Source organism: Apteryx mantelli, chromosome 7 (genome assembly GCF_036417845.1).
Source record: "Apteryx mantelli isolate bAptMan1 chromosome 7, bAptMan1.hap1, whole genome shotgun sequence".
Classification (NCBI taxonomy): domain Eukaryota; kingdom Metazoa; phylum Chordata; class Aves; order Apterygiformes; family Apterygidae; genus Apteryx; species Apteryx mantelli.
The window spans coordinates 26,080,915-26,106,433 of record NC_089984.1 but is presented as its reverse complement, the minus strand read 5'-3'; the positions used below and the strand labels follow the sequence as shown (position 1 = coordinate 26,106,433).

The 25,519-nt window shown below is 36.0% G+C and overlaps 1 protein-coding gene across 1 annotated transcript in view; it reads left to right on the top strand.

Moving 5' to 3' along the window:
* PLCE1 (phospholipase C epsilon 1) overlaps positions 1-25,519 on the top strand; it is a 145,576-nt gene that overhangs the window by 73,772 nt on the left and 46,285 nt on the right. The window contains exons 3-4 of the mRNA XM_067300059.1: positions 7,521-7,837; positions 24,015-24,160. Of these exons, the coding sequence (XP_067156160.1) occupies positions 7,521-7,837; positions 24,015-24,160 (463 nt within the window). The remainder of the gene's footprint in view (positions 1-7,520; positions 7,838-24,014; positions 24,161-25,519) is intronic.

Below are 25,519 nucleotides of genomic sequence, written 5' to 3'. Positions count from 1 at the left end.
GCAAAAGATGTAAGAAGAGAGCACAGTGCAGAGTCTGGTTTTCAAAACTGAACCCTTTGCCATTTCCTAAAGCAAGCAATGATTTTAGGAATAAATATTTGTTTGTAATTTAATGTCATGGTTACAAGCACTCCATATCTTTGTCTGCTAAATACACTATGCTGGTCAGTTCATGAGTCAGTATTTTGTGGTACGTAATTGTAATTTAATTCAATTATACCTCAGCGTGATTGCTACCTTTTGTCAAATCCTCTCTAGAGGTTTCTTAACTCTATTCAACAATAAAATCTTAGCCTCCAAGAAGGTATATGTGCTTTATAGTTTCCTAACAGTTTATTTCCAGCAAAACTCTGTATTCTCGAGGTGATTTTTACCTTTGTCTTTTCCCCTATGTACTGCAGGGGCTAATGTCCTTTGTACTTGGTCCGTTGCGCTCACTCCCCGCTGCTGTACCAGAACAAAACACCACCTTCTCCAGTTGTCGTGTTACCGTGGTGTTTGAACTCAGTGCAGGTGTTCTCAGGCGAGCTGTGAAGTTTGCTGTTTCTGTTCCAAACCTGAAAAGGTCTTGTGCAGCCACACTGTATCAGTAATATTACTAGGTCTAAAAAAAGATATTATTTTTCTCTGCAGACCCTGGTTAAATTCATTTTCTTTCCTTCAAATCCTAATCTGGGAATCTCCCTTTGTTCAGAGTATCATCTTCTGCTTGCTGATTCGCAGGTCAGGCTGAACTCCAGTTTCAGAGCTCCCCTCTAATAATTTATAATGTGTGCTGATACACAGTTGTAAAAGGTAGCTCAGATTTCTTGATTTAGGGATATGGAAAAAGAACATGTTGGTCTTCTGATTCTTTGATTATTTTAGTAATAAGTTTGAAGAACAAGCAGGATCTATCAATTTCAGTTGTTTCTACAGTGAAATTAAACTTGAACTTGATCCTGTTGTTCTGTGGCAAGCTTCCAACTGAGTTTAATGTCCTTTAATACTGGAGTCAGTTGTTTGCAGGCAAAATTGATAACGGTGAACTCATGTTATTAAAAGAGAGAGGGGGATGTTTTTAATTGTACAGAAGAGGAACAGGAAATTAACATAAAGCTTATTGGTTTGGCTGTTATGGTGCTGAGATGTCACATCCCAGGGACAGCAAAAAAAGTGCGATCCTGGTTACGCTGATCTCTGTCTAAAGCTCCTGTTCACATTCTGTCACACCTTACAAATGCAGGTGTTTTCTTTGGGAGGTTTTGATTATTTTTCCTCTTGTCTGAACAGAACACTTCTGTATTATCTCTGCTGACGGGTTTTCACCTTTGGCTTTTTTGATTTTGCCATGGTCTGCTTTTATTTTTTCATTGTAATCAAAATGCATGTGTTAAAGCATATAAACAGCCTGGATGATGTCCATAGCATTGCTTGTTAAAAAGGCTTTTATCACGATGTTTCATTTATTACAACGTGTTAGTGGTGCCCTGGGAATTGGTTTTAATGAAGCTGATGTTTAAGATTATGATACATGTTACCTCTTAATGCCAGCTGAGGAAAATAACCCTCCAAGGATTTGGAGTCAGTCACATCAGTATAATTTCATGGCAGCAAAGTCTGTTATTGAAAAGCGAACCGAGTGTATCAGTTACAAGGTGTTGTAGTAGGTTGAATAATTACTTTTCTTCTTCAATGTATTGAAATCTACTTTTTGCTTTAGAGCACTCAGTTTGTCCTAATCGCAGGATCTTCCCCCAGCAGCCTTCTAGAGAGCGAGCACTCTTAAGAGATTGTAAATTCCATGTTGTTTTCTTACCGAATATAGAGAGAGAATACTTTTTTCTGAAAATGAGTTTAGAGAGAAGAGCAACCTAGATAATAAAGCTAAGACACAAGTCCTATAATGTTGTTTGAAAATTCGTCTACTTTGTTGAAAATCAATTTTTATCTTTCTGGCAGGTTTACTCTTTTCACATTTTTTCTCTAGGCATACTCTCTTATGACTATGCACAGCACATTTCTACAAATATCAAATTTAAGAGTTATTGTGTTTGAGTTTGGGTGAAAACAATTCTGTACCACTGTCCATCCTTTGCCGGATTTCACATGGAAAGTGAGGTGATTTAGTCAAAGTACAAATTGCAGGATTGGAAACTGTAATTTTAAGCAGGATTAGCACTTTTGACATTGGTGTGATTACAATAAGGGCTGTATTTATTTTCCTTCTGTCTTTGTACAAATTCCACTTAGAAAATGCATTGCTCAAAACCAGTCCTGGATTTTTGCTTCTAGAAAACTGATGGCAGTAGCCCAACATTTATAAGATATTATACAGTAATAAGTTGTCTATGTGCATGACAAAATAAAATTTCATAAATAAGCAGCTTTTAATTTTAGCTTTACAAGTAATATAATAAATTACCAGATAATTTGCTTTTATTTTTAGGAAGTATTACATATGTCTTACAATTATTGTATTTAGTAGAACATACAAATGTGGAAAAATTTTACGAATGATTACAGATAATTAACACTAGCATCCTAGTGGTATTTTTCATGTTTTTCTTTATGAAAGTATCTTTGCATTTTTCTTTAAAGCGAACTCCCTAAACTCACTGCTAACATATCAACACAAATCTAATAAGACTTCAATAGAGGAAAAAACATCAGTGAAAATCTCTGGGTTTTCAAGGTTTAAAACTTCTCTGTGCACACATAAACTCACTCTCACACACACACACACACACACACACACACACACACACACACTTCAGTGTGTCTTTTGGTAAGCTTGTACATGTACCAGATGTATGGAAATTTTAAGTATTGTGGTAAGAAAAGCTGAGTTAATCTGAAAGTAATCTGTTGATCTTCTTGCAGAAAGTTTTAAATCAAAACCAATCACTGAATGAGTGAATGTTTTTCAGGAGTTTATGACAAGCCCAGGCTGAAGAATATCCTAAAGCAGACTGTCTGTATTTTTCTCACATTCTTGAATAGATTATTCTTTTAGTAGAAAAGAAAGGATGATATGTTTTTGTTCCCATGTGTATCAGCAGAGATTAAGTCTACCCATGAGTCTGAAGCTTGGCAGAGGTTATCTTGGGTTGATTAATAGAAGCAGTGCTTGCTATTTAAAAGATTATCTTCTTTGGCCGCTTATCAAAAGGAGAACAAAGCTATCAATTCCAGCACTGAAAAACTTGCATGTGAATAGTCAAGGACGTTCTCATTTTCTTCTAGTAGTTCTAGCATTAACTTGATGTCTTAGAGTGCAAAAAATAACACAATTTACTGCAGCAGCTGCTGATTTTAGTGATAAGGTAGAACTGTATCTTACCTTAACTCTAACAACAAAATCCACTCTGATTTGGGCCTGAAAGTAGCTCCATTTGGCAAGTTATTCTGAAGAACTGGTCTTTTTTTGAAGCATGGAAAGATATGATCTATTTCCTGAAGAACATAAACTGACAAACAGCACAAAGCTCGAGACTTTATGGATGAGACTAGTTAGGAAGCTTTATAGAAGAAACTAGCAGACAGAGAGGTGCAGAGCAGTTCATGACATGAAAAATGGTAAGAGTCTTAGGCAAAAGAGACAAGGAAATAGTCCAGAAACAGGACGAGGTTAGTAAAGGCAATTTAAAAAATGAGAGAGAGAAAAAGAAAGAAGTAGGAGGAGACTTTTGTGCAGGGTGTAAATTATGGAGGGTGGTGAAGTTGAGAATGAAGAACCTGAATTTTCTGTGATAGAACATAGAAGACTGGGAGTAGGAAAGGTAAAAAATCAGAATCTGGAGAGGTAAAATGTATCAACAATCAGGGCATGCAAAGATGTAAATCATGAATGAAAGAAATATTTATAGGTATAGAAACAGTCAACAATAAAAGAAGCAAGATTTCCACTTCATCAGCATTTATATCCACACTTCAGCCATGGGCTATGAGCCCTTTCAATTCTGTTCGGCCTGTGCTCCTCTCATTGGATGTCAACTGCGCTCTGGCTGCAGCATCTTATTCTGTGGATTGTTAGACTAAAAAGACATTTTTGTAGTTCTTTCAGTTTAGCAAATTTAAGAATTTAGAAATGCTAATCTGAAATTCAATTTTTGATTCAGAAACGGTTTTATTTATTTTGTATGTTCTTTTCAAATTCAGCAAGAATGGTAGCAGATCTTATTTAGCCTCTGACTTGAAACACCTTGGCTTAGCTTCTTTAAAAAGATTTTCTCCTTGACAGTTTTATTTTTCCATGAGAATGAAGCTGACCTGTAAAATCTTCATTATGGAAGATGAAGGTCTCTGTTGGGTAGTTTCATTAAGGGCTTTGAAAATAACTTCATTAGCCTTCCACTGAGCTTTATTCAATGGGCAGCCAGTATAGTGAAATGAAATTCAAATGATATATTCCTGGTAGTCTCTGGCAGTCGGCAGATACACTGTGGAACAACCCTGTTATCTCTGCTTGCTTCAGTGTGTTGGACCTTGTTCTTAGATATCAGAGACTGCAATAGTGGAGCCTGAAGACTAATTATGCTTAGGCAAGGCAAAGTCCAATAGGGTTACGAACAGCATTCGAGCCTGTTGCAAATTCAGTGTCAGTCTTTGCCAGTTCATTCAGGTGTGTAAGCAAAACTGAAATTCTTAGACAAGTGTGGAAGGTGGACCTGTCAAAAGTTTGAGTGTGGATAATTTTTGTAGTTAGTATTATTATAATGGAGAAGGCAAAGTCTTCAGAATTCCTTGACCAGCACCCCTAAAGCTGACCGGGAATCAGTCTATCAGAGAAGAGCTCATCTTCACCCATATTTTTAACTCTCTTCTATCAGCCACTACTTGGCTTGGCACTCTATAAAGAGTGATACCTTCCTTTCCTACCATGTTAATACATAATAATTGGATGATTGTAACTGTAGTTACCAAATAATATTGAATTTGCAAGGTATTAGTATTTCTGTGGTATTGTGTCACCCATGCTACTTGCTGTCTTTTTCCCCTGCTTTCCATGACCTCCAGCAGCCAAACCACATCCTGCACGCTCTGGTCCCGCTGTGCTGCTGCCTCTGACCTCAGTGTCCCCTCCAGAGCTGGGGTGCTGCTAAGGGCTGAAGCTCATCAGCGGTTGTCATGCACTAGCTGCCCTCCTGGAGCACGTCTTCTGGTGCCCTTTCATGTGAAAGGGATCCTGGTTGTGTGCTCTAAGACCGTAAACTAGAGCACAGTAAGTGGGGACAGTTGGGAGATTTGCTTGAAAAGTGCATTTCTGGTCCAAAGTAAAATGCTGATGTAGGCGCACCCTGAACACCCTCCTCTGTTTCAGCAGCGAGGTGCAGGGGGGCTGGAGACAGGCCGTGCTTTCTCTGTCCCCTCCTTGCTGACAGAGCTCCTCGTGCTTCGCGGTGAAGCGCTTGGCTGAGAAGAGCAGTCTGTCAGGTGGGGTCAGTGAGGCACTGTAAATCCTAGGAAGCAAATGGGTGATAGTGGATGTTGGTGGCGTGTGTTGCATATCCTCTTTTTATTTTTTTTTCTGAACTAATATTGGTTGCAATAGTGGCAATTCTGCCTATATATGCAAAGAGTTGTGCAAACATACGTTAAGCAGATCCCTGTAATATAAAATGAACGTTATATTTTGTATTGTTTTTATTTTGGCATATGTTTATGTTTTGTTGTAAAGTCAAAAACACTCCAAATCAGCTTTTGAGAACCTTTTCTTACCAAACCTCTGAACCTTTCAGAGCTGTTCAACACAGACTGAAATGGAAAATAGAACTGGAATTCCAAGTGGAATTGGAAATTGCAAACAAGACTGGAAGGAAACCCAAAAGCTCACTGCACTTCACCTATTGCCTAAAACAGGATCAATGTATTCATGTTATGTTATTCGTAACTGATCTTTTCTCTAATCTTTCTTAAAAGAGTTTCCGTGATAGAGATTTCTTGACATCTGCAGATAATATGTAGCAGTATTTCACTGTGCTTGAAGTTGCACCTGTTCCCTACTATGTAACCCGAATATTGTTTGTTGCAAGTTAAGTCCATTACTTTTTTTCTAGCTACTTTAGTCATGGAAAACAGATTATTCCTTTTCTCTTTCAGAAGCCTTTTATATATATATATATATATATATATACACACACACACGTATGTATGTATGTATATATTATATATAAATATATATTTTATATATATATATATTCTCAACAGCTTCTGTTAACAGTTTCTGTTAAAGCCTAAAGTCTTTATTTAGGGCTTCTGTAATTTATGTTGTGACTTTTAATGGAATATATTAAGAAAAGGTCATTTTCTGTCTTTTTAACTTCCCACTAGTTTGCATATAAGTTTGCATATAAGGAATGTAACAAGGGAATCCTCATATAGCATATTTTATGTTTGTTATAAGGGAATGAATTGTAATCAGTCATAATTAACTTTTTTTTTTTTCTAGGGAATAGAAAGGGTATTTGCCCACTGTATGAAATTAGAGTTTATTGATAGAAAAAATTATTGAAGTGAAAGATAGGTCTAGAGCATAACTCCATTATATGTACAAAGAACTCCAAGGATATTTTGTGAAGAAACATATATATATATATATATGTGTGTGTGTGTGCGTGTGTATGTCTGTGTGTGTATATATCTATATAAACACACATATATAAACTCCTTTTCCTGGGAAGGGAGAAGAGTACAAAATATACTACTATGACTGTTTATATTCTTGGAAAATTATTGTTCACAGTACCCATTCTAAACTTATCTAGTCAGAAGACTCATACTCACTATTTTGGAATCATTGTGTTGATATTTCAGGCTTCCCACATGGTCTTACAAAGCTTGGCTTCTTCCTTCTTAGGAAAAGTTTTAAATTTCAAGGGATATCACTGCTAGGATATTATAAAACTACCCTGAATCTCTTTTGTAATAATGGATAAAACATGCATACTTCCAAATATATGCATTTTCCCAGAGGAATGGAAAATGTTTTGTATCTTCGGATATTTATTTTCAAAATGCAGTGAGCTAAGATGAATCTTATCTTCTAGCAAGAGGAATATGAAGAAAAATGCTGACCACCTGGGTTTTTCTTGGTCATTATACATTATTTTTGTGGCAGTAGAGTCCTGATGGCCTTAGTCAAGGCCCCAAAACCCTTTGTATCATGGACTCTACATGGAGACTAAATAGAGTTAACACCCTATCCATAAGATCGTTTTATGCAAGGTTATAAGAAGACAGGTGTTCGGAAAAGTCAGGAAGCCAGCACATTTTGCCAGGTAGATTAACAGTCTCAGAAGCCCCAGTTACCAGCTATATAACTAATACCACATGTTGTTTAATAGACATATACAGAAAGTTCCCAGCTAAAAGAATGTATTAGATTGTTGAAATATAGAATAATTATGAAATACTGTACTACTGGATAAATGAATAAACAGTATAAAAGAATAAAAAAGAAGTTGTCATCTTAATTTTGCACAGCCCAGTCCATGGGTTAAAGGAGAAGCCTAATAAATTTTTTGTTTGTTTTGTTTTAGAACGTCAAGCGTGTACATCTATGGCTGGTTCCAGTGTCCTTCCCTCCAATGTGGCTGGTATCAGTAAAGAGCTGATCGAACTACAGCACCTCATTCAGTTCCCAGAGGAGGTTGCCAGCATACTGACCGAGCAGGAGCAGGAGCTCTACCGGAAAGTCCTACCCATCGACTACCTCTGCTTTTTAACCAGGGACTTGGGTAATGCTGAATGTCAAAGCAAGCTTCCGAGTATTAAAGCTTCCATATCTGCTACTATTCTTTCTTCTCAAAATGATGAACATAATGCTGTAGAAGATCTTGTGACAAGATTTAATGAGGTAAGACAAAACATTTATTTACTTTTTATGAGGATTATTACCTATTTGATGCAATTTGCAGGTTAGTTATTTTCTTTATCTCTAAGAGCAGAATTTAACTCTAAATGCAATGATGACTGAGGGACTTAGCTAAATAACTTCCACTGAATTTACTGGGAGTTATGTGACCGATTTGCTCAGTGAGTTTCGAAATTTGCAATCTAAGTTTTTCTTGCACATTGCAAAGTAAACAGGAAGAAGAAAATTACAGACTTGTATTTCTTTGTATTTATATTGACAGTATGGGGACAGTATGACTTTCAGTCATTTTTTTATTTTGTTCAGGAGATGAAGGTTTGTTTATTTGCTTTGAATTTTATAGAATAAGCATGATGTTAGGAGTCAGCACAGAAGTATTACAAACTAGAAGTTTCTGTATAATATAACTAATCTGGACTGTTTGTCCTGAATGTTGTTACACAAGAAGTGTCATTTGGCAGGTTGTATTTCCACGAGCCAAATCTTGAGGTTTTTATAAGATTTTCCTTGAATTTTTTTTACTCACGTGATCTCCTGATGAGTTTAACAGAAAATTGATCAAGGAAGGATTGAACAAATGGTTAAAAAAACAACAACAAAAAAACCCCACTGAATAAAGACCTCAGGTTTCAGCTGCAGAAAAATGGAACAATTTCTTCTCCCTTTTTTTTGTGTGTGAACCGTATACAATATGGTTCTCAAATTTGTAAAAGTGGAATAAAATGAAGATAGTCTTGACTTCTGTTCTTTGGTTTATTTTCCAGTGCATTCCTTTTCTTTAACAGCAGATTATAATTGAGTGGGTATCAAAAAAGCAGCACGAAATTAAGTGGACAGATCAGAATATGGATTAACCGCAAGTGAGCTTCCTGCTTGCTAGACAGAGAAGGATTGGGCGCTGGGCGCTTCGTGTGTTTCAGAGGGTTTCTGTTCCTTGCCTGTTCCTGAGGTACAGGAACTAAAATACCCTGAGTATACTGGCTTCTCTCACTTAATTCTATTATGGGAGCATATATAAAAATTGCAACTTAATTTTTAGACAGAGCCTTAAAATCATTTAAATTAGCTCTAAGTACTGTTTTTTTAGAAAATACTGGTCTCATTTCCCATTGCATCTGGTACTTAGCCGGAGAAGAACCTGGCTTCTGATCCAGCTAGAGGCAGGAGCGTTCCTCCTTCCTGTGCCGTTTCTGCCACGACGGTCACCGCGGTGGGGGCAGGGGAAAGGTGAAGCTGTCAAGCGCTCGTACGCTCTGGTGAGGCACAGCGCCAGAGCGGTTTGCTGGGATGTTGTGCAGTTAGCTGTACAAATTAGGTGGGCCTTCATGTGTGCCGACGCTCTGAATAGCCACAGGATTGAAGAGCAAGTAGTAGTGAAAAAGACTTGTCAGAAATGACTGAGCGTTTCAAAGTGAAGCTTAACTTTAAAGTTGTTTCTTGATAAAGGGCTCTTTTTTAATGTGTGATTTGCAGTTTTTGTAGTCTTAACAGTACTCGTTTGGTAATGCTACAGGATCATTTTTTCATATAATTTAAATGAATTCCTGAATATCTGGTGCACATATTGCATAATATTTAGTGCAGTATATATTATTCTACATATAATTCAAATTTTTTTTGTTTAGCGTAAATGTTACGTGTTTTAATGGAATTATTGTACCATATTCACTGCTTGTAATAAATCAGTATCTTGCAGTCTGCTTTATCTTCTGGTGGAGTATATAGCCAATCACCAGCGTGGACTTTCTAAATGTCTTTGTTTATAAATGGCAAGAAAATTCTTGTGCAAAGAGTCATGCTTTTGTTGGCAAAAGTCAGTGAGTGAGCGCTTGCTGATTTTTTGGCACTGCTTATAGAAATACTGAAGTGTATTTATACTGTGGGAGCCAGAACAAATTTCAAAATGACAGCTTCTGATACATAATGGGAGAAAATTATTTCATGCTATTGTTCTTTTCAATGAGCAATTATAGTGTATATTTTTCATATAACAATCTGCTTTTTAATTATTTTTCTGATACATATAACTGGGAACACCTGTTTATAACACTTGTTTAATGTGACAGTCAGTAACTGCTGTTTTGTGAAACAAAGGAACATAAGTATTTTTTAGTGGGCCAAATACTGACTTTTTATGGAAGCTTAGATTGAATGAGGATTGCAGGAGTATGAATTAGATAAACTAATAGTTTAAAATAATGAAGTTTAAAATATCTTTTGAATTGTTAGTGAAAAGTAGGGAAGATTTTGGTCTCACTGAGGTAAATTTTATTAGTATTATTTACTATTTAAATTCCAAGAACACCCAGAAACCCTGTTCATGACTGACGCTGCAAACTACCATTGATGACAGAGTGCAAGGCCAAGCAGCAGGTACTGGGAAGCATCGCTTGATTCCCTTATACGTTAAATATATTTGCTGTTACGAAACTGTTGTTTTCTAGATGTAAATTATTTAAATGATGCCACTGGTGAGGTGCACATAACACAGTGTGAATATTTTCTACTCACTTTTATTTGTTTAACCGATAGTAATTAGAAAGGTTTAATGTTGCTTAATACGATGACAGTATTTAGACCTCAGTGGAGACTGGAAGGTATGGGGAAAGAGTTATAAGGGAGAAAGAGCTTATGATGGTTGGTCAGTCTTAGGATGTTTGGCAGGGAAATGTTCTGTGAAGAACTGTAGAGCAGAATCAGAAATTGTTTGCCCTGTTCAGTAAGTAAAGTAAGGTACTTGAAGGCAGCTAACACAGCTGAATGCAGAATAAATAACTGCTGTTATTTTCCCTGCTCTGTTCTTATCTGTGGAAAAGCGTATTAGTGGATGTACTGTCTAATACTGGATGAAGTTTATAATGTGCATTTTCTTTTGTTGTATTACTGAAGTAAGGGGTTTTGACTTAAATTACTGGAAGTGATTCAACCGTCAACTTAATAATGACCCATCCATCAAGAACACTTTCCAAAAAATTCTTTTTCCACAAAAAGATAGGATGGCAGTAGCTGGAGGTCTTGCCCACTGCAGTGTTTCATTAGGCCTGTAACTTTCTTTAACGTAGATCTTGTGGATCTTGCAAGAATTCTTAAAATTGTTGGATCTGCTAGTATGGCAGTGTAAATACATTTTTGTCAGATACTCTTGTCCTAAGATCACAACACGGTGAGCTTGACCAGAGGAGATTAAAAGTGCAAAAAGGGTTTTAAAAAAATTCAGAAACCAAATCAAGAAACATATAGTGAGAAATCTGCACCACAAGTACCTAAATATATAAGAAGAAAAGTTCTGAGTTAAAATGGGATGTATGAGCCTTTTCCTTGATGAAGGTTGAACAGGCTTTTGGCAAGCCAGACGTTGACCAGTGTCTTAGTGCTGTCTAACAACAATACAAAAAGGAAATACAAATAGGTGGTATAAAACTAATCTGTGCACTTTACCTGATCTCTGGAAAACAGGTACTCTATTGCTGCTGTGAAGGCAGAGCGACCAATTTTAAAAAATACAGTGTCTTGTTAGGAGAGTTCCTTTCTTGCAGCCTTTGTGGCAGGGTTTCCACGGCTTAATTACATGTTGCCTGAAGAGCCACATAGTTTGGTTTCAACCCGCAACATTATGAACACAGTTGTCACAAGGTCTGCATCTGTTCAGAGTTTGGTGGATCGAGTCCTCTATTACTATGAAAGAGTAACAGTGCATTTTCCTCTGGGAACCGTGTGCTTGTGACGGCTCGCCTTAGCCTGTTCTGTGTAGCCTGAATGAGTGCTTTTCCCTTAAGGTCATGGCTACAGCAAGAGACTCTACTGCAGTTGGAGAGACCTTTTTTTGTCAAAGATGATTAAATGAAGCTAAGCACTGAATGGCTTTTATCCAGTATATAGGGAAAGAGTGACTAACAACATAGAGATTGGAGAGAAATAAATTACCTGTATTTAATATTCATAAAAGTTCGAAATTCTAGCACTGTAGATCCTTTTCATATATATATTTTTTTCATTATCAAGAATAATAGAAAAGAATTGAAGCAGTGTAGAGACACTGAAGATGGTGGCGTACATTGAAGCTACTGTCAAGCACTCCTTGAATAGTAGCACAAACAGGCAACTGGCGGATCGTGCTCTTAACTGCTGAGGCTGGAGAATAGAAACTGCCTTCGTTTAAGAAAGCATGATTATATGACATATAGTTACTGGAGATGATTGAGACCAAATATGTTTCTCTCTGTCTTTTCTTGTCATGGGTTTCCAAGCATCAGTTTCTTCCCTACAGCGTTAATGAAGATGGCAGCCAAGACAATAGCTTGACACCCAACAGCTTGTTTCAAAAATATGTTAGGAGAAATGTCAGTCAAGAATGATTTGTAAAAACACAAAATGGGACCACTTTCGGAGTGGAATATATTCTCTGATGATATTTTATCTCTATTCTAAAAGTTTTGCATCATTCCAGCTCCTGAGTCTGTGCAGAAATTCACAGGGAAATGAAATATTCACAGGAGGAAATAAAAATCCTATCACCTGTTAAAGCTGTGGATTGTCTGTGGGATTTGCTATCTCTCACAGAGCTTGCAGATAGATAAAAGTTCATAGTATATACAGTCAAGTCACAAAATATTTCTAGTGTTTGCATACATATCAACACTTTTTCAGACTTCACTTCCTTGAAAAGAAGACAGTCATGGTGGAGATCGCTACTGAAGTTTAAATAATTTCTATAATGCTGTTATAGAAAGGCTGGTCAATTGTGCTTAAGAAATAGTTCATAAAACTAAAGGTAAATGAAAGAATTAGATGACTTTTTAACATGGGAAATCAATGTACTAGACTTGAAAAAAGAAAAGTTAAAAATAGTTGGTAACCAGAGAAGGATAAGAGATACAGAGGAAAGGTATTATGGTAACATACTACTTTGTTAAAGATCACTGTGATTATAAATTACTATGCATTAATTATCAGGTGTTTAAAGAGGAGGAAAACAGAACTGAGAGAAATCATACCATGTTCCTAATGGATTGGAAATGCACATATTTCAGAATTAACAAAGAACCAATATGTGGGTTGCTTACGAAGAAATGCATCCTGCTGTTCTGCGATTGGCAGTTAGTTCATGTACGAAGAACAGATCCAATCAACCACTTCACTGGAGTAATACAATATTGTGGCATGAAACACTGTAAACGACACAAGGAATTATGTCAAATTTAGAAAAAAAGGAGAAAATGATGTTGTCTTCACCTCCATCTACAGCTCTTTAGGCAATGTGTGCACCATTGTAGACATCTGAATATGGCTGAAATTGAAACTCTATTTATTGGAAATGTTCTTTAATAATGCTACAATTAAGCTGACCTTTTTTTAGTCTTTCCTTAATCTTGAAATTCATATCAGACTTAACAAATATACAGTGTTCAAGGAGAAGTTAATTTAATTGTAGGAAAAAGTTTAACTGCCATGCTTTTAGACTGCAAAGATGTTCTTAAACTTTCATTGATCTAGTGATCACCCTAGTTTTCTAGGGTGGCAGACTGTTAATCTCAGCTGTCATCATGTTTATGTGTTTTGACTTCTTGTCTCTGTTATGTATATAAAACTTAGCAAAAATTAATTGTACTGTTTCAGGGGATATTTAAAGGAAAAACTGGAAGTGGAGTGTTTTTTTTTTTTTTTTTTAACTTTATGATGAGTAATTTGGATCATTTGTTTTTTCTTTCACTTTCTTCTTGCAACAGCCTGAGATTTAAAATGATCTCAGAGGAAGGGAATGATATTTCTATCCCTTTAACCTATTTGTCTCAAAATTCTGTTATTCTGTACATCTTGTTCCTATGGATTATCTGTTCCCTTATCTGTTAATAACAGTATAAACATTTTGTAGAAAACATTGTTTCAGGTACTGTGAATGCATTTGTTTCAAATTTTCAACAGCAGCTGACTAAATAATATTCTGATAGAATATTCTAAGTTTGTCCCAAATTCTATCTTTATTGTCTCAAGATACTAAGGGAAGCCTCCTTTAAACAGTGAACCTTTCCTGTATTTTGAAGTGCAGAAATCCAAACTTGGAAGTGTTGCAGTGTAGGAATTAACATCTATTCAAATCTTCTTCTGAAAGAGGAGAATCTTTGGAGTATGTTTTAAGGGTGCATGGTATCACTGATAAGTGTGTTGTTAAAACAGATGTATTTGAGAAAAAATTGTGGGTCTGTAACAGTTAATAGCATGTAACTTTGATTCAGTAATTAGTTCATTTGTACACAAGTGAAAGAAGCAAATTACCTATAGATTTCAAATATTCTTAAATGTTTTAGCTTTTTAGCTTTTTTTACTTTTTTACTATACTAACAGAATTTAAAGCTGTATTGTAGCCTGAGCCCTGTGTACACAGATAATTTATAGGGTGTTTTTCTATTTGGTTTTTATTTTTCATGAAAAGTTTGGGTATGACCATTCAGTATGACCAGCTATAAATAAAACCTATAGTCTTAAAAAGATTGATTAAAACTGCAGTTATATGATAGCGGAGACTTGGGCACAACGTGTACTCATAAACCAGACACAGCTGATATTTCATTTGCTTCTATTAATACCAAATTTATCATAGGGCCTTGTAAGACCAGGGCAGTGGATCAAGTTAAAGACAGATACTCTTTCCTATTAATAAAAATAATTAAAAGCTGATTGCGAATTAGCAGTTAAAGTGGTAGGAGATGAGTGAAATATAGTAACATCTAGTTTTACAATACTTTTGGATTTACAATGCTTTTGGATTCTCTGCGACGGTACACATAGTAGCAATAGTAATACACTCTCCTTCTGTGATAGAGACCCAAGTTCTCAGCTGCCTGTCCAGTATATTACAAAAAGCATGATATTTCACAAGTAAGCCTGAACATATATTTCTTTAAAAAGAACTAAAAAAGACTCAAGAGAGGGTGCCAAACTACAAGAAGGAAAGGAGGAAGGTAAAAGGCAGGTGCCATTTGGAAAGCTTGAAGGGTATAAAATGTCTGAAGAAATGCCTGAAGGGTGGGTCTAGATACATCAATGTCTCATCTCCAAATCTTTAAGGGAGCTTTCAAGGACAAATGAATCTTAAAGAGGGTATAGTATGAGCCCAAAGAAATACCCCTTCAATGTTAAATAAAGTTTAGTTATTTTTTAATCAATTTTATCAATTTTCAGACACCAGAGTTTAAATTTCATGGATATATAAAATCTGTAGGTCAAAACTATTAAGGAGATCCCACAGAGGTAGCAGAACCTTGGTAGCAGGGAAGGGACTAGGAAAACTGTACCTATGTGAGTTTTAGGACCTGGAGAATTATAACAAAATGTGTTTTTTCCATCTTTACTTGTTGCAAACTATGTCTTTCTCCTTCATTTAGTTCTTCTTTCTGATTCCTGTATGCTATTGTGTTTTCTTCCTTTTTCAGCCGTCCCCTTCATGGGCTTATGCACACTGAGGACACTCCATATGCCATGTGGTCCTTACTCAGTATCCCGCCTTTATGAAATTCCCACAATTATTCCACAGTCTTCCTGGGCACCTGTTTCTTTTTCTGTATCCTTGCCTCGCAGACTCCTGCTTATCTGTGGTTTTTACTCCCATCCATTCTCTTCTACCTCTTTCCAGCAAAGCAACCACAGAAATACAATTTGAATTTGTGTGTTGAAAATATATATGTTTACAAACATTTAAAATAATTTCAAGCATTGCCTTATATAAATATGAAGATATTCTTTTATAGCTTGAAGTTTTTGGCCACAGCTTCAAGTAAAAGGAAAACAAGAAAAAAGTTAAAACAAAATAAAGCATTTAATATTCCATGCTGAGATATGTATATACAGCAAGTGTGACATCTTAGACTGAAACTTGTTTCAGACCATTCAAACAAGCAGCCTGAACTTAATCCCACTTTGGAGCTGCAAATTCAAAACAAGATGTTCAATACATAAGGTGACTTTTTTTTTGGAAAAATTAAATTATCCCAAAATAAGCTGATAAGGCAGAATTTCTGATCTATTCCAATATAGCACTGTGGTTGTGGTGGTTTCATCATTCACTGGGTTGTTCTTATATTCAGTATGATTAATCAAAAGTCTGTCTATTTGGCAAACTAAACGATAATGATAGTTTTATTTTTAATGGTTTAAATTTGTAAGTTTTTTTCAATGTCATTCAAAACAAATTTAAACTTACTAGCAAAACAGAGACATATCATTTTACTGAAATAATGGAATGTAAATAAATATTGCACTCTGTCTCTTAGTTCAGAATTTTTTTGCAATGCCTAAATGGGTTTGCATAATACTTTTTAAAAGATCGTGTTTGTACAAATATCAAACTGTTTCCAGTCCTTGTTTGGAATAGTGTTTAATCAGATTAAAAATGGTAAATGTTCTTTGTAAGGTTATATAATTTCACCCAAGCATGTAAAGGGAACCATCTGTTCATAAGATATGCAATTTTAAAATACTTAGCTTAAAAATGCACCTGAAAATTATGTAGTATATAATACCTAAATTAAAAAAATTTTAATAAAGAAACTTTAATGAAACCTGTTTAACTAAAACAATTCTGTGTTATATACTGTAATCCTTTATATTCATCAGTATGCACTGATGGGTTTGTGCAGTTAGCTGTACAAAGGAGTATGAACTCATGTTAGCCAGCTGATTAATCCAATTGCTAAATACTGCTAGTGCTTTAAAAAGCCTCATAAATATGAATCTGCTTTGTACAGTTTTATAAAAATAATTTCCCTCAACAATAGTTTGACTTTGCAGAAAGACTTTGTGATATTGGGTAAGTCGATTTTTTTTTTTTAAGAGAGGGAAATCAGAGTACACTGATATACTGAGAATTCTACTTTTAAACAAGATAATGTATGTTTTTCTCTCTTGCCATAATCACTGCATCATACCTGATGAAAATTATTGTTTTACATAGATTTTTCATGTTCTTCAAATTTGACTTAAATTTCCTGGTTTTATCAGGCAAAATCATTAAAAACAGAATAGTTTGGTTAAATGGGCCACAGATGGTCATGCTTATCCTTTGGATAACTGAAAAATAAATTTTTTGTTTTGCATTCAAAGCTTTCTCATACACTTAAATATTTTGTCAGTATTAAAAATGTTTTCTTTCTCGCTTCAGGGTAGTACTTATAGTATAGAAAGATATTCATGGTTAATTTTTATGTTAGGTGTTAGAGAGGGTACATACAATAATCTTATTTTGTAGTAAACCAAAACATTTTATTGTGCTTATTAGCAATGGTAAATGCTAAACTTCAGGTAGACAACTGCATTTACTAATTTTACTCTGAAAGCTGCATCTCTCAAGTATTATGAAATGGCTAAAAAATGTAATATAAAAATAGAAGGCATCATTTCTTCCATGTAGCAATAGCCTCTGAAGTATGTAGCTTGGGAATTGCTGTAAAAGCCTTATAAACATAAGAGCTGGGGAAATGAGTGTAAACCTCTACCAATGACAACGAGAACACTGGGCTGCATAGGTGGAGATTCTGAATAGTTTCCTCCCTCAATACCACCTCTGCATTTATATTCCTATAAAAAATAAGCAATAAATTAATTCCTATTCTAAAACATTCATGGCATACATTCTCTGGCAGTTTTATAAAGAATAATAAAAAATGCTAGATATGTATGAATTACGATAATCTTGAGTATTAGAGGACTAAAAAAAAAAAAAAGAGTAAATCCATGACAGATTTAGGGATATGGTTATTAATTCAATATGCATTAAATACCATTTCATCCTGTATACTGCATAAGGCAGGGTTCCCGTAGAGTAAGTGGTAAATAGTCATGTAATTCACAGCTGTAAAGACTTTAAGGTTATGAGTCATAGCTTGCCGATTAAGTTCCATCTTGAATGTTTCTTTTATGTCCCATCACAAAGTCCTTCATACTCTATTAGTAAAAGCAGCCGAGCATCAGTAATGAGCCATATCTTGCCAGTGTCAAATTGGGCGTTTTTTGTCTGTGTCATATTATAACAGTACATAGAACTGGCTTTAAATTGATATTTCAATGTTCGGGTCATCAAAAACATAGGGGTCATGTAATTGTTTGATTGATATAAATTTCCCACATTTAAAGGATTTAGAGAGGATTTGTTTTACTTTTCATTAATAAAATGCTATAAGTTTAAAAAATATTTATATTAATTCTAATAATTGACTTATAGGAGCTTTTCTGTCTATTTAATTGCCTTTTTAAAAAAATTACCGATGAAAAGAGGATTTTGAAAAGCAAAACAGAAATATATGGAGCCTTCTGGGAGTGTCAAATCCTGAAAACGGAAGGTTTGTCTGTCCTCAGTAAAGGTTTATCATTGCTACATTTGTGAAAATTTCCAATTTAAATAAGTTGAAACATTGAATGAGAGTCAGTCACTGACTTAAAATTATTCACAGCGTATTGGAGGATTAGTGCTGAGTTATAATTTTGCCTTTCCAAAACGCATTGGAAATATTTAACTTGAACTTATCTGAAAACTTTGAGCAAAGTAATATAAGCCCAAATACCTAATAAAAAGTTTATTAAAAAGAACAGATTTTAGTGCAGTTAAAATTGTAAGAGGTGATATAAAAAGATAATTTCAAAAAATCTAAAACTGTACAGGTCTTTATATACTGCTGGGCTTGAGACCATTGTGCAGCTACTTTTTGCATTGCTTGGACAGCTGGCGCAGACCCGTTGTGCTTAGACTAGAATTTCAAGGAGGCTCTTGTCAGTCTGAAAAATTCCAAATGAGGCTTCATATTTTTCACATTATGGTTGAAATTTGGCACAAAGTTGTCAGTACTTCTCTGTGTTAGATCTCAAGAAAATAGTATTTGTATCTTAACTAAGTATCTATTTCATTTGTTTGTTTATTACTTAATATTTGTATGCAGTAATCCCCCAAAACGTTCATTTTTATCCATCCGAATGAAAAGATGAATTTTGTTATCAACTTGTTTGAGTGGATTGTATTTCAGTTTATGACCTTCTTGTGTCTTGCTATCATGTGGATTATAGTAGAGCCCAGGATACCTTTTCTCATACTTTTCAAACTCATCACCAGTGCAGTGGAAGTCTAATTATAGGTTTAAAGGGAGTTTAAAATGAGAGTTACCTAAACAGAGCTATGTATGTACAGCATGAAAAAAAGTAAACTAAGGAAATCGTATTTCAAATGTCTGTATGTAGATTGTGATTTGTAGCTAAAGAGGTATCTGACACACAAACTTGGTTGAAAAAGTGTCACGGGTAATTCTGAGGAATACTGGTTGTGTGTTTTGAACTTCTTGGCAAGGCTACTGAGCACTCTTTTGGCTTGGGTATACGGTCGCTGTTTCGGGAGCTAGTTTGGGAGCTAGTTTCGGGAGCTAGGCATGGCCAGAACGGTGAAGCCATTGCACTGCTGTAGTTGCAGCCTGATGCCTAGCAGCTTGCTACCTGGTGGCATTTCATCCTCAGGTCAGGTGCTCCTCAAGTGTAATGCAGCTGAGGAGATAGGTCTCTAAGCCATCCACTACTGACCTGCAGGAAAAGGAAGTGCCCGTTCTGTATCCATGTAGCTGAAGTGTCAATAAGTCAGTGCCCACTTGTGGCCAGGAAGGGGCCTCCTTTTGCCCAGCGCCCACTGCGGAAACTGCCTCTTGGAGTTAGAGATCACACCTGGTTTTAGGGGCAGAGAGAGTGTGCAGAATCGTTGGTACTCACTTGCCAAAGTGGTAAGAGCAGGGTTTTGAATACGACTTCCAGGTGATTTCCATAGCCACCAAGAAATACATACCTATACAGATTTTTTTCTCTTTCTTTGCGTGAGCTGCACTGAGCTCAAGTGTGCCCAGACAATGTCTGAGGAATCTCACTTCTGGACTTGCATTTGAACGAAGGTCCTGAAAAGCTCACTAGTTCTCAGATACCATCTGTGCAAAGGGAGCTTTGTGCATGCCAGTCAGCAAAAATGTAGTATATGCATTATCAGGTCTTTTGGGGATCCAGTGGCAGCTATAAAGTCATTTGAGAAATGTCAGTGATTCCTACAGAGGCATACCTTTGAGGATGTATCCCGGGCTGTTCATATACTGATCGATAAATCACATAAGAGTACATTTATTGAGTACTGTTTATTCTGTCTATGTTTTAGTTAATATACTTAAGTTGCCTGCAAGCTGTCATACATGATGTTTTCTGAACAACTCAGTCATTTTAATTACCTTCATTTCGGTGGTGTTTGCATGTGGCTGGTTTTAGCTGTGGCCATTATGAATAATCATCTCAAATTAATACCATAACCAAGCTATTTCAGTATACATTTATTTAAGAGATTTAGAATATTGTTCTTCATGATAAAGTTCTTGGATCCATTAGTTCAGTCTGCCTGGACAAAATAAAATCTTTAAGGAGCTGGGAGCTGATTTCAGTCAGCTTAAGTTCTGCTTAGTTTTTCTGCTCCTTTAAAGCAGACTTATTCGAGCAGATCTCCCACCTTCAAAGCTTCCATGAGAAAAATTCCCCATTGCATTTTAAACAGGTAACTACTAGTTTGGCTCATTAATTCTGTATTTTTTTTCCTGCTATGCTCTGGGACCACATTTAATTTGGGGGAAATGCTCCCTCAGCTCTGTTATCCAACTGAATTATCTTCCTTTTCCAGCTCTCTTCACTAAGAAAGTTAGGAGTAGGGATGTTGTTGCAGATGTTAGGCACAGCACTCAGCGAAAACCTCCCTGAAGCAGACAGCCCTTGTTCACAGCTCCTTTCCTCTATTGCCTCCTCTGTGACAGGACTACTGCCTTTTAATGATCTCCATTCGAATCCCAGACTGATGAAACCTGCATAAAAAGCACAAATCTTTATGGCTTCTAAGAAATCCATTTTGGAAGCTAATATGCTTTTTGAGAAATCCATAATCTTCCTGTCTGGGGAAAGAATGATACATGCAGACTAATCAACTAACAGTTCTCTTAATAATTCATAGAAGATCTTCATAGAGAGCTGATGCTAGATATGACATGAAAAGAGTCTGTAAAGCTGAAGCCTGTCACATAGAACAGACGAAAATACCTCTTGCAACCAAGCAATATTTTGAGTTCTTAATTAGCTCTATCTGGAGGACAAGTCCTGACTGGGACAAAAGGGCTACTTACTTACAGGTTGTCCAGCAGGGATGCACTAGGGAGCTACCTACGAACATATGCAGAGTAACAATTCTATTTCATTCCTAAATTCATTAACACATAAAATAATCTGAATGAAGTTTTCCATTATCTGCGTCTGACTGAAATATCACAATGTGCTCCTCAACCTTTTTCTAATCTCAGAGAACCAGAAAATAAGGAAATTTAGAAGTAAGTTTTTAAAGCAGGCATGTTAATTATTCTTAGATGGTGGGTAGTATCCTTGGATGCTCAGTTCTGTCTTTTGATTCTGTCTGAGCCATTAGATCTTCCTTTGCCCGTTCTGTTTCATAGCTTAGAGATTCAGACAGTATTTTTCCTTCTTGTTTAGTGAAAGATTTAAAAAATGCCTTCTGTTCTTCCTGTAAGTCTATTCCTGTCCAGTAAAAGGATGGAGGATCAGCTTCATGGGAGACTACTGCCTTTTGCACCCATATTTTGCTCTTATATATACATATGCCATCTCGAGGCTGCAAAGGCTTGTTCATGCTGACCTTTATCATTTTCTGTTTGCTTTTACAGAGTGTTTGTAAGAGTTCATCATAACTGTTTATAACAATTCTAAACTCTCTATTAAATAAAATTTCAACAAGTGACTGTCCTAGTTTCAAGGGTGCTTCTTAGTGGGGAGTCTGAATTCAACTGCCTTTTTGATATTCTTTATCAATTTTGATACTGTTTTCCCCCAACCATTACCTCTTCACTACCTCAGATTAAAACAGATCTGTTTAAATTTTATTGTCCTGTAAAATATTTAAACCCATATCAGTCAAACTGTCATTACCATGCTTGGTATTTCATATGAAGCAAATATTAATTTTTTCTGTGAGATTGCATATTTATCATTTGTGTTCTCTAACAGAGCTATTTCTGGCAAACAGGAATAATATCCAAAAAAATATGTAATTTTATTCCAGCATACGCAAATTATGCCAGTCTTGGCTGATGGATTTAACTGTTTTGTTTCACAGTTTCTGGAGTTTTATGTATTTACCTTATTTCATCTTATTCTGTATTTGCCCTCATCTGAGCCCTGTGCGATGCAGCAGTTGCCTGTATTTCTCCATGGCTTGATGTTCTTCATCGAAGTAGTTCTTAGAGGATTCAGTTTTTACAATCTAGGAATAACCAATCAAGTACTTTGAGTAAAATTTCATCTCAGTGTAAGTTGTCATTCAGAGCTGGTACAGTGGTTAGATATATGTTGTGTAGGGCAGCCAATGTTAAAAGATAGCTTTATTTTATCCAGCCGTATCTTGTATTGTGGCCTCTCCATCCGCATAAAGTCTTTGACTGGGAAAACTTCTTGAGCATGTTTACATGTCCAGCATCAGACTCTGGTATTTGTTCTACCTTTGCTGAGAGCTCTGTACCAGATATCTGCTCCTGCTAAGTCTTTTATTGTATGTTTGTTATAAAAACATACAGTAATTACTGAAACAGTAGCTAACTAGTTTTCTTGTGGTTATCTACTAGACCTGCAGGCCGTTTCTTCCAGCCCTCGTCTTCCAAACCGAGTTGATTCATGAGTGCTAGAGCAGGTTGAACGTTGGTTCATAGGGTTCCTTTGTCTCCTGAGCCTCACATCTCATCAGAGCAACCACGTCTCTGTGGTACGCACTCCCGAGGGCGTCTTCCCTGGGTGAGAGACGGGATGGTTTTATAACCTCATTTCTTTAAGAATTCAGTCTTAAAAATTTGATTCTTTTTGTACACACACATACATATTACAGCTATAGCTTGTTTTCTCATTTGCATGTTTTTCATTTGTTCTTGATTTATTTGGGCATCAGAAAGACTAAATAGCAACTTAATTTCTTCATATTCTTTCACTGTTCTCCCTTAGGAATGAGAGGCTCGGAACACTGTGTCTATGAAGACTTGCATAAATAGAAGCCCTATATATTTTCTTGTTGTTTTTTTCAATTAGTACTAACACATTTTTATTTTAATTCTTGTGCTTGTTCTTTAAAATAAAACAGGGTATCCCCAGTGAGAGGAAAACTAACATTTTCTAATTTTTATAAGCCTCTCCTCACACCAGTAATGTCTGTAAACACTTGAAATCCTTCAGGACCAAAGAATGGAACTCAGTGTCAGTAAACAAATCACGTTTATTGCTTCATAAGTGTTTATACAATGACAAAAATCAAGCCCCAGGGAATCATTTTGTAAAAAGGAACAGTTGGTTTAAATTAGATTTCCATGTGAAATATAGCTACTTTTTATGGATGTTGTGGGAACAGAAACTGGAAAGAAAATTTGCACACTGGTAAAATGAAGGTTTGATTTTTTTAATGTGAACAGAATCATGTATTAAGTTAATTTCTGATTCTGTCATTAATTAATCATCAGACAGAAGTTGGCAGTATGGTCACACTTAGGAATATGAGAGTTTTATATTTCATTCATGATCTGGCATGTGGATAACATGAATTACATTAAGTGTTCAGTGCTTATAGGACTTAGCAAATTTGTACATTAAGTAAAACACTTACCAGTTCAGTGAACTTAAGCAAAATCAGAAATTATGATTTATTAACTTTCACTGTCCCTGTTGTAAGAACAAGGATTACTTAGTTTACTTAGTATGAGCCTGAGATTTTAATGCTATGTTAATGAGAATTGGCACTGCAGATCACTCTGGCAGCTTCAGAAATCAGCATTAACTTAAGCTGCCCATCTTCTTCAGTGACCTCGATGTATATTTAGAATACCAGGTATTAACATACAGTAGTTTTTTGTTTAAAATAAGTATTTTCAGACTAGTTAATCATTCAAGTATAGGAATGTGTGGATGTCTGTGTGTAAGGTGTGTTTGTAATGCCTGTGTGATTTGCCATGTGTGTATGAGCAGAATTTTGGCTGATACCCTTCTGATGGATGGAAAAAAAGAAATGCATGAATGTTCCAAATATTATTACTTTGGCTGATTGTCCTTGTCTGTTTTGTTTTACAAGGTGAGCTCATGGGTTACCTGGCTGATCCTGACTGCAGGTTCTATGGAGGAGAAACGAGAAGTCTTCTCATATTTAGTACATGTGGCAAAATGCTGCTGGAATATGGGCAACTACAATGCTGTAATGGAATTTTTGGCAGGGCTAAGGTACTGGCAACTCTGTTTTTGAATGATGTTTCAGTGATGGATTACATTGCAGCTTCTGTTAAGCAGACCTCTCTGAAGAACAATGAACTAACAGAAAGCTGTGACTAAATCACATCACCTCACCCTGTGACTTCCTAATGACCCTCTTGGAAAAAATAAACATGCTAAAAGACATTTTCTCAAATGAAGACACCATCGTTTATCTTGGTGCATTCTAAATACGTTACATTAGAAAACAGATGCTTTTTAAACAAAAAGTTTTAAAATGAGAAAAGAAGATGGAAAGCAGTTCTGGTTTAACTATCTGTAATCAACCAAAACTATTGTAGCTTGGGGTTGGAGTCTGCAGAACATAAGTGAAGTGTAGTAATAGTATCATTCTATATAGTCAGACTTAAATTGTAAAAATAATCAGCTAAAACTCTTTCTTTAACCCCCTCCAATATTCTTGCGCTGACTGATACTGATGTCTCATACTGTAATGATCTTACATAGCCAGACCTGCAGCGTCTCCAGGACCAGGACAGAGTAGGGGGATAAAGACACTTTGTTGCTAGCTTTTCTACAGAGTTATTGGTATGTATGGGGCTGGGTGAGTGGAAGAGCCATGCCTTTGCCTAGACGTGTAGTTCAGAAGGCAGCGAATTACGCTGTGCAGGCAAGAGTCAAGATCAGGTTTCCCATCTCTTAGCTCTGACCCTCTTTGTATTTTGTGTTTGTGTAACAGAGCTTTAATGTGTTTGTATTGTCTCTCTTTGTGGTTTAATAAGGACTCTCATTGAACTATTTGTTTACATTTTTGGTATATAAAACACATTTCAACTAGTCACAGACACAGAGAGTCTTGTTCAGCAGAATCCATCCACAGTCTCCTAGCCATATAAGTTGTGAGGGAAAATGCAAAACAAATTAAGGGCTTAATTTTATCTCTTTAGATGCATCTGCACTGCACAAGGGAAAGAGAGGAAAGGAAGGCTACTTGCACATTTGTAATGTTTCCAGGCCAAGGGCAGAATGTGGAGTTAGGGCTGTTCTGTTGTTAGCTTTTCTACAAAGTTTTTGGTATGTCTGGGGCCAGGGCTGGCTAGAATGACCATGCCTTTGCGTAGATATACAGCTCAGAAGGTGAGAGACCTCCTGGCAGTACCAGCAGTCCTTCTCAGGGAGCCCCAAGAACCATTTCTGTTTGAAATTAAAATTTTTTTTTCATCTACAATAAAAACTCTGCAGCTCTGCATTGGTGCTTGAGAGTCAAAACATGATCTTGACTCATGTATCCTCCTACTAGAGTCAAAGTAAATTGGGAAAAAATCAATACAAATTATTTTAAATAATTTTTTTTTTTTTACTTTTGCTAAC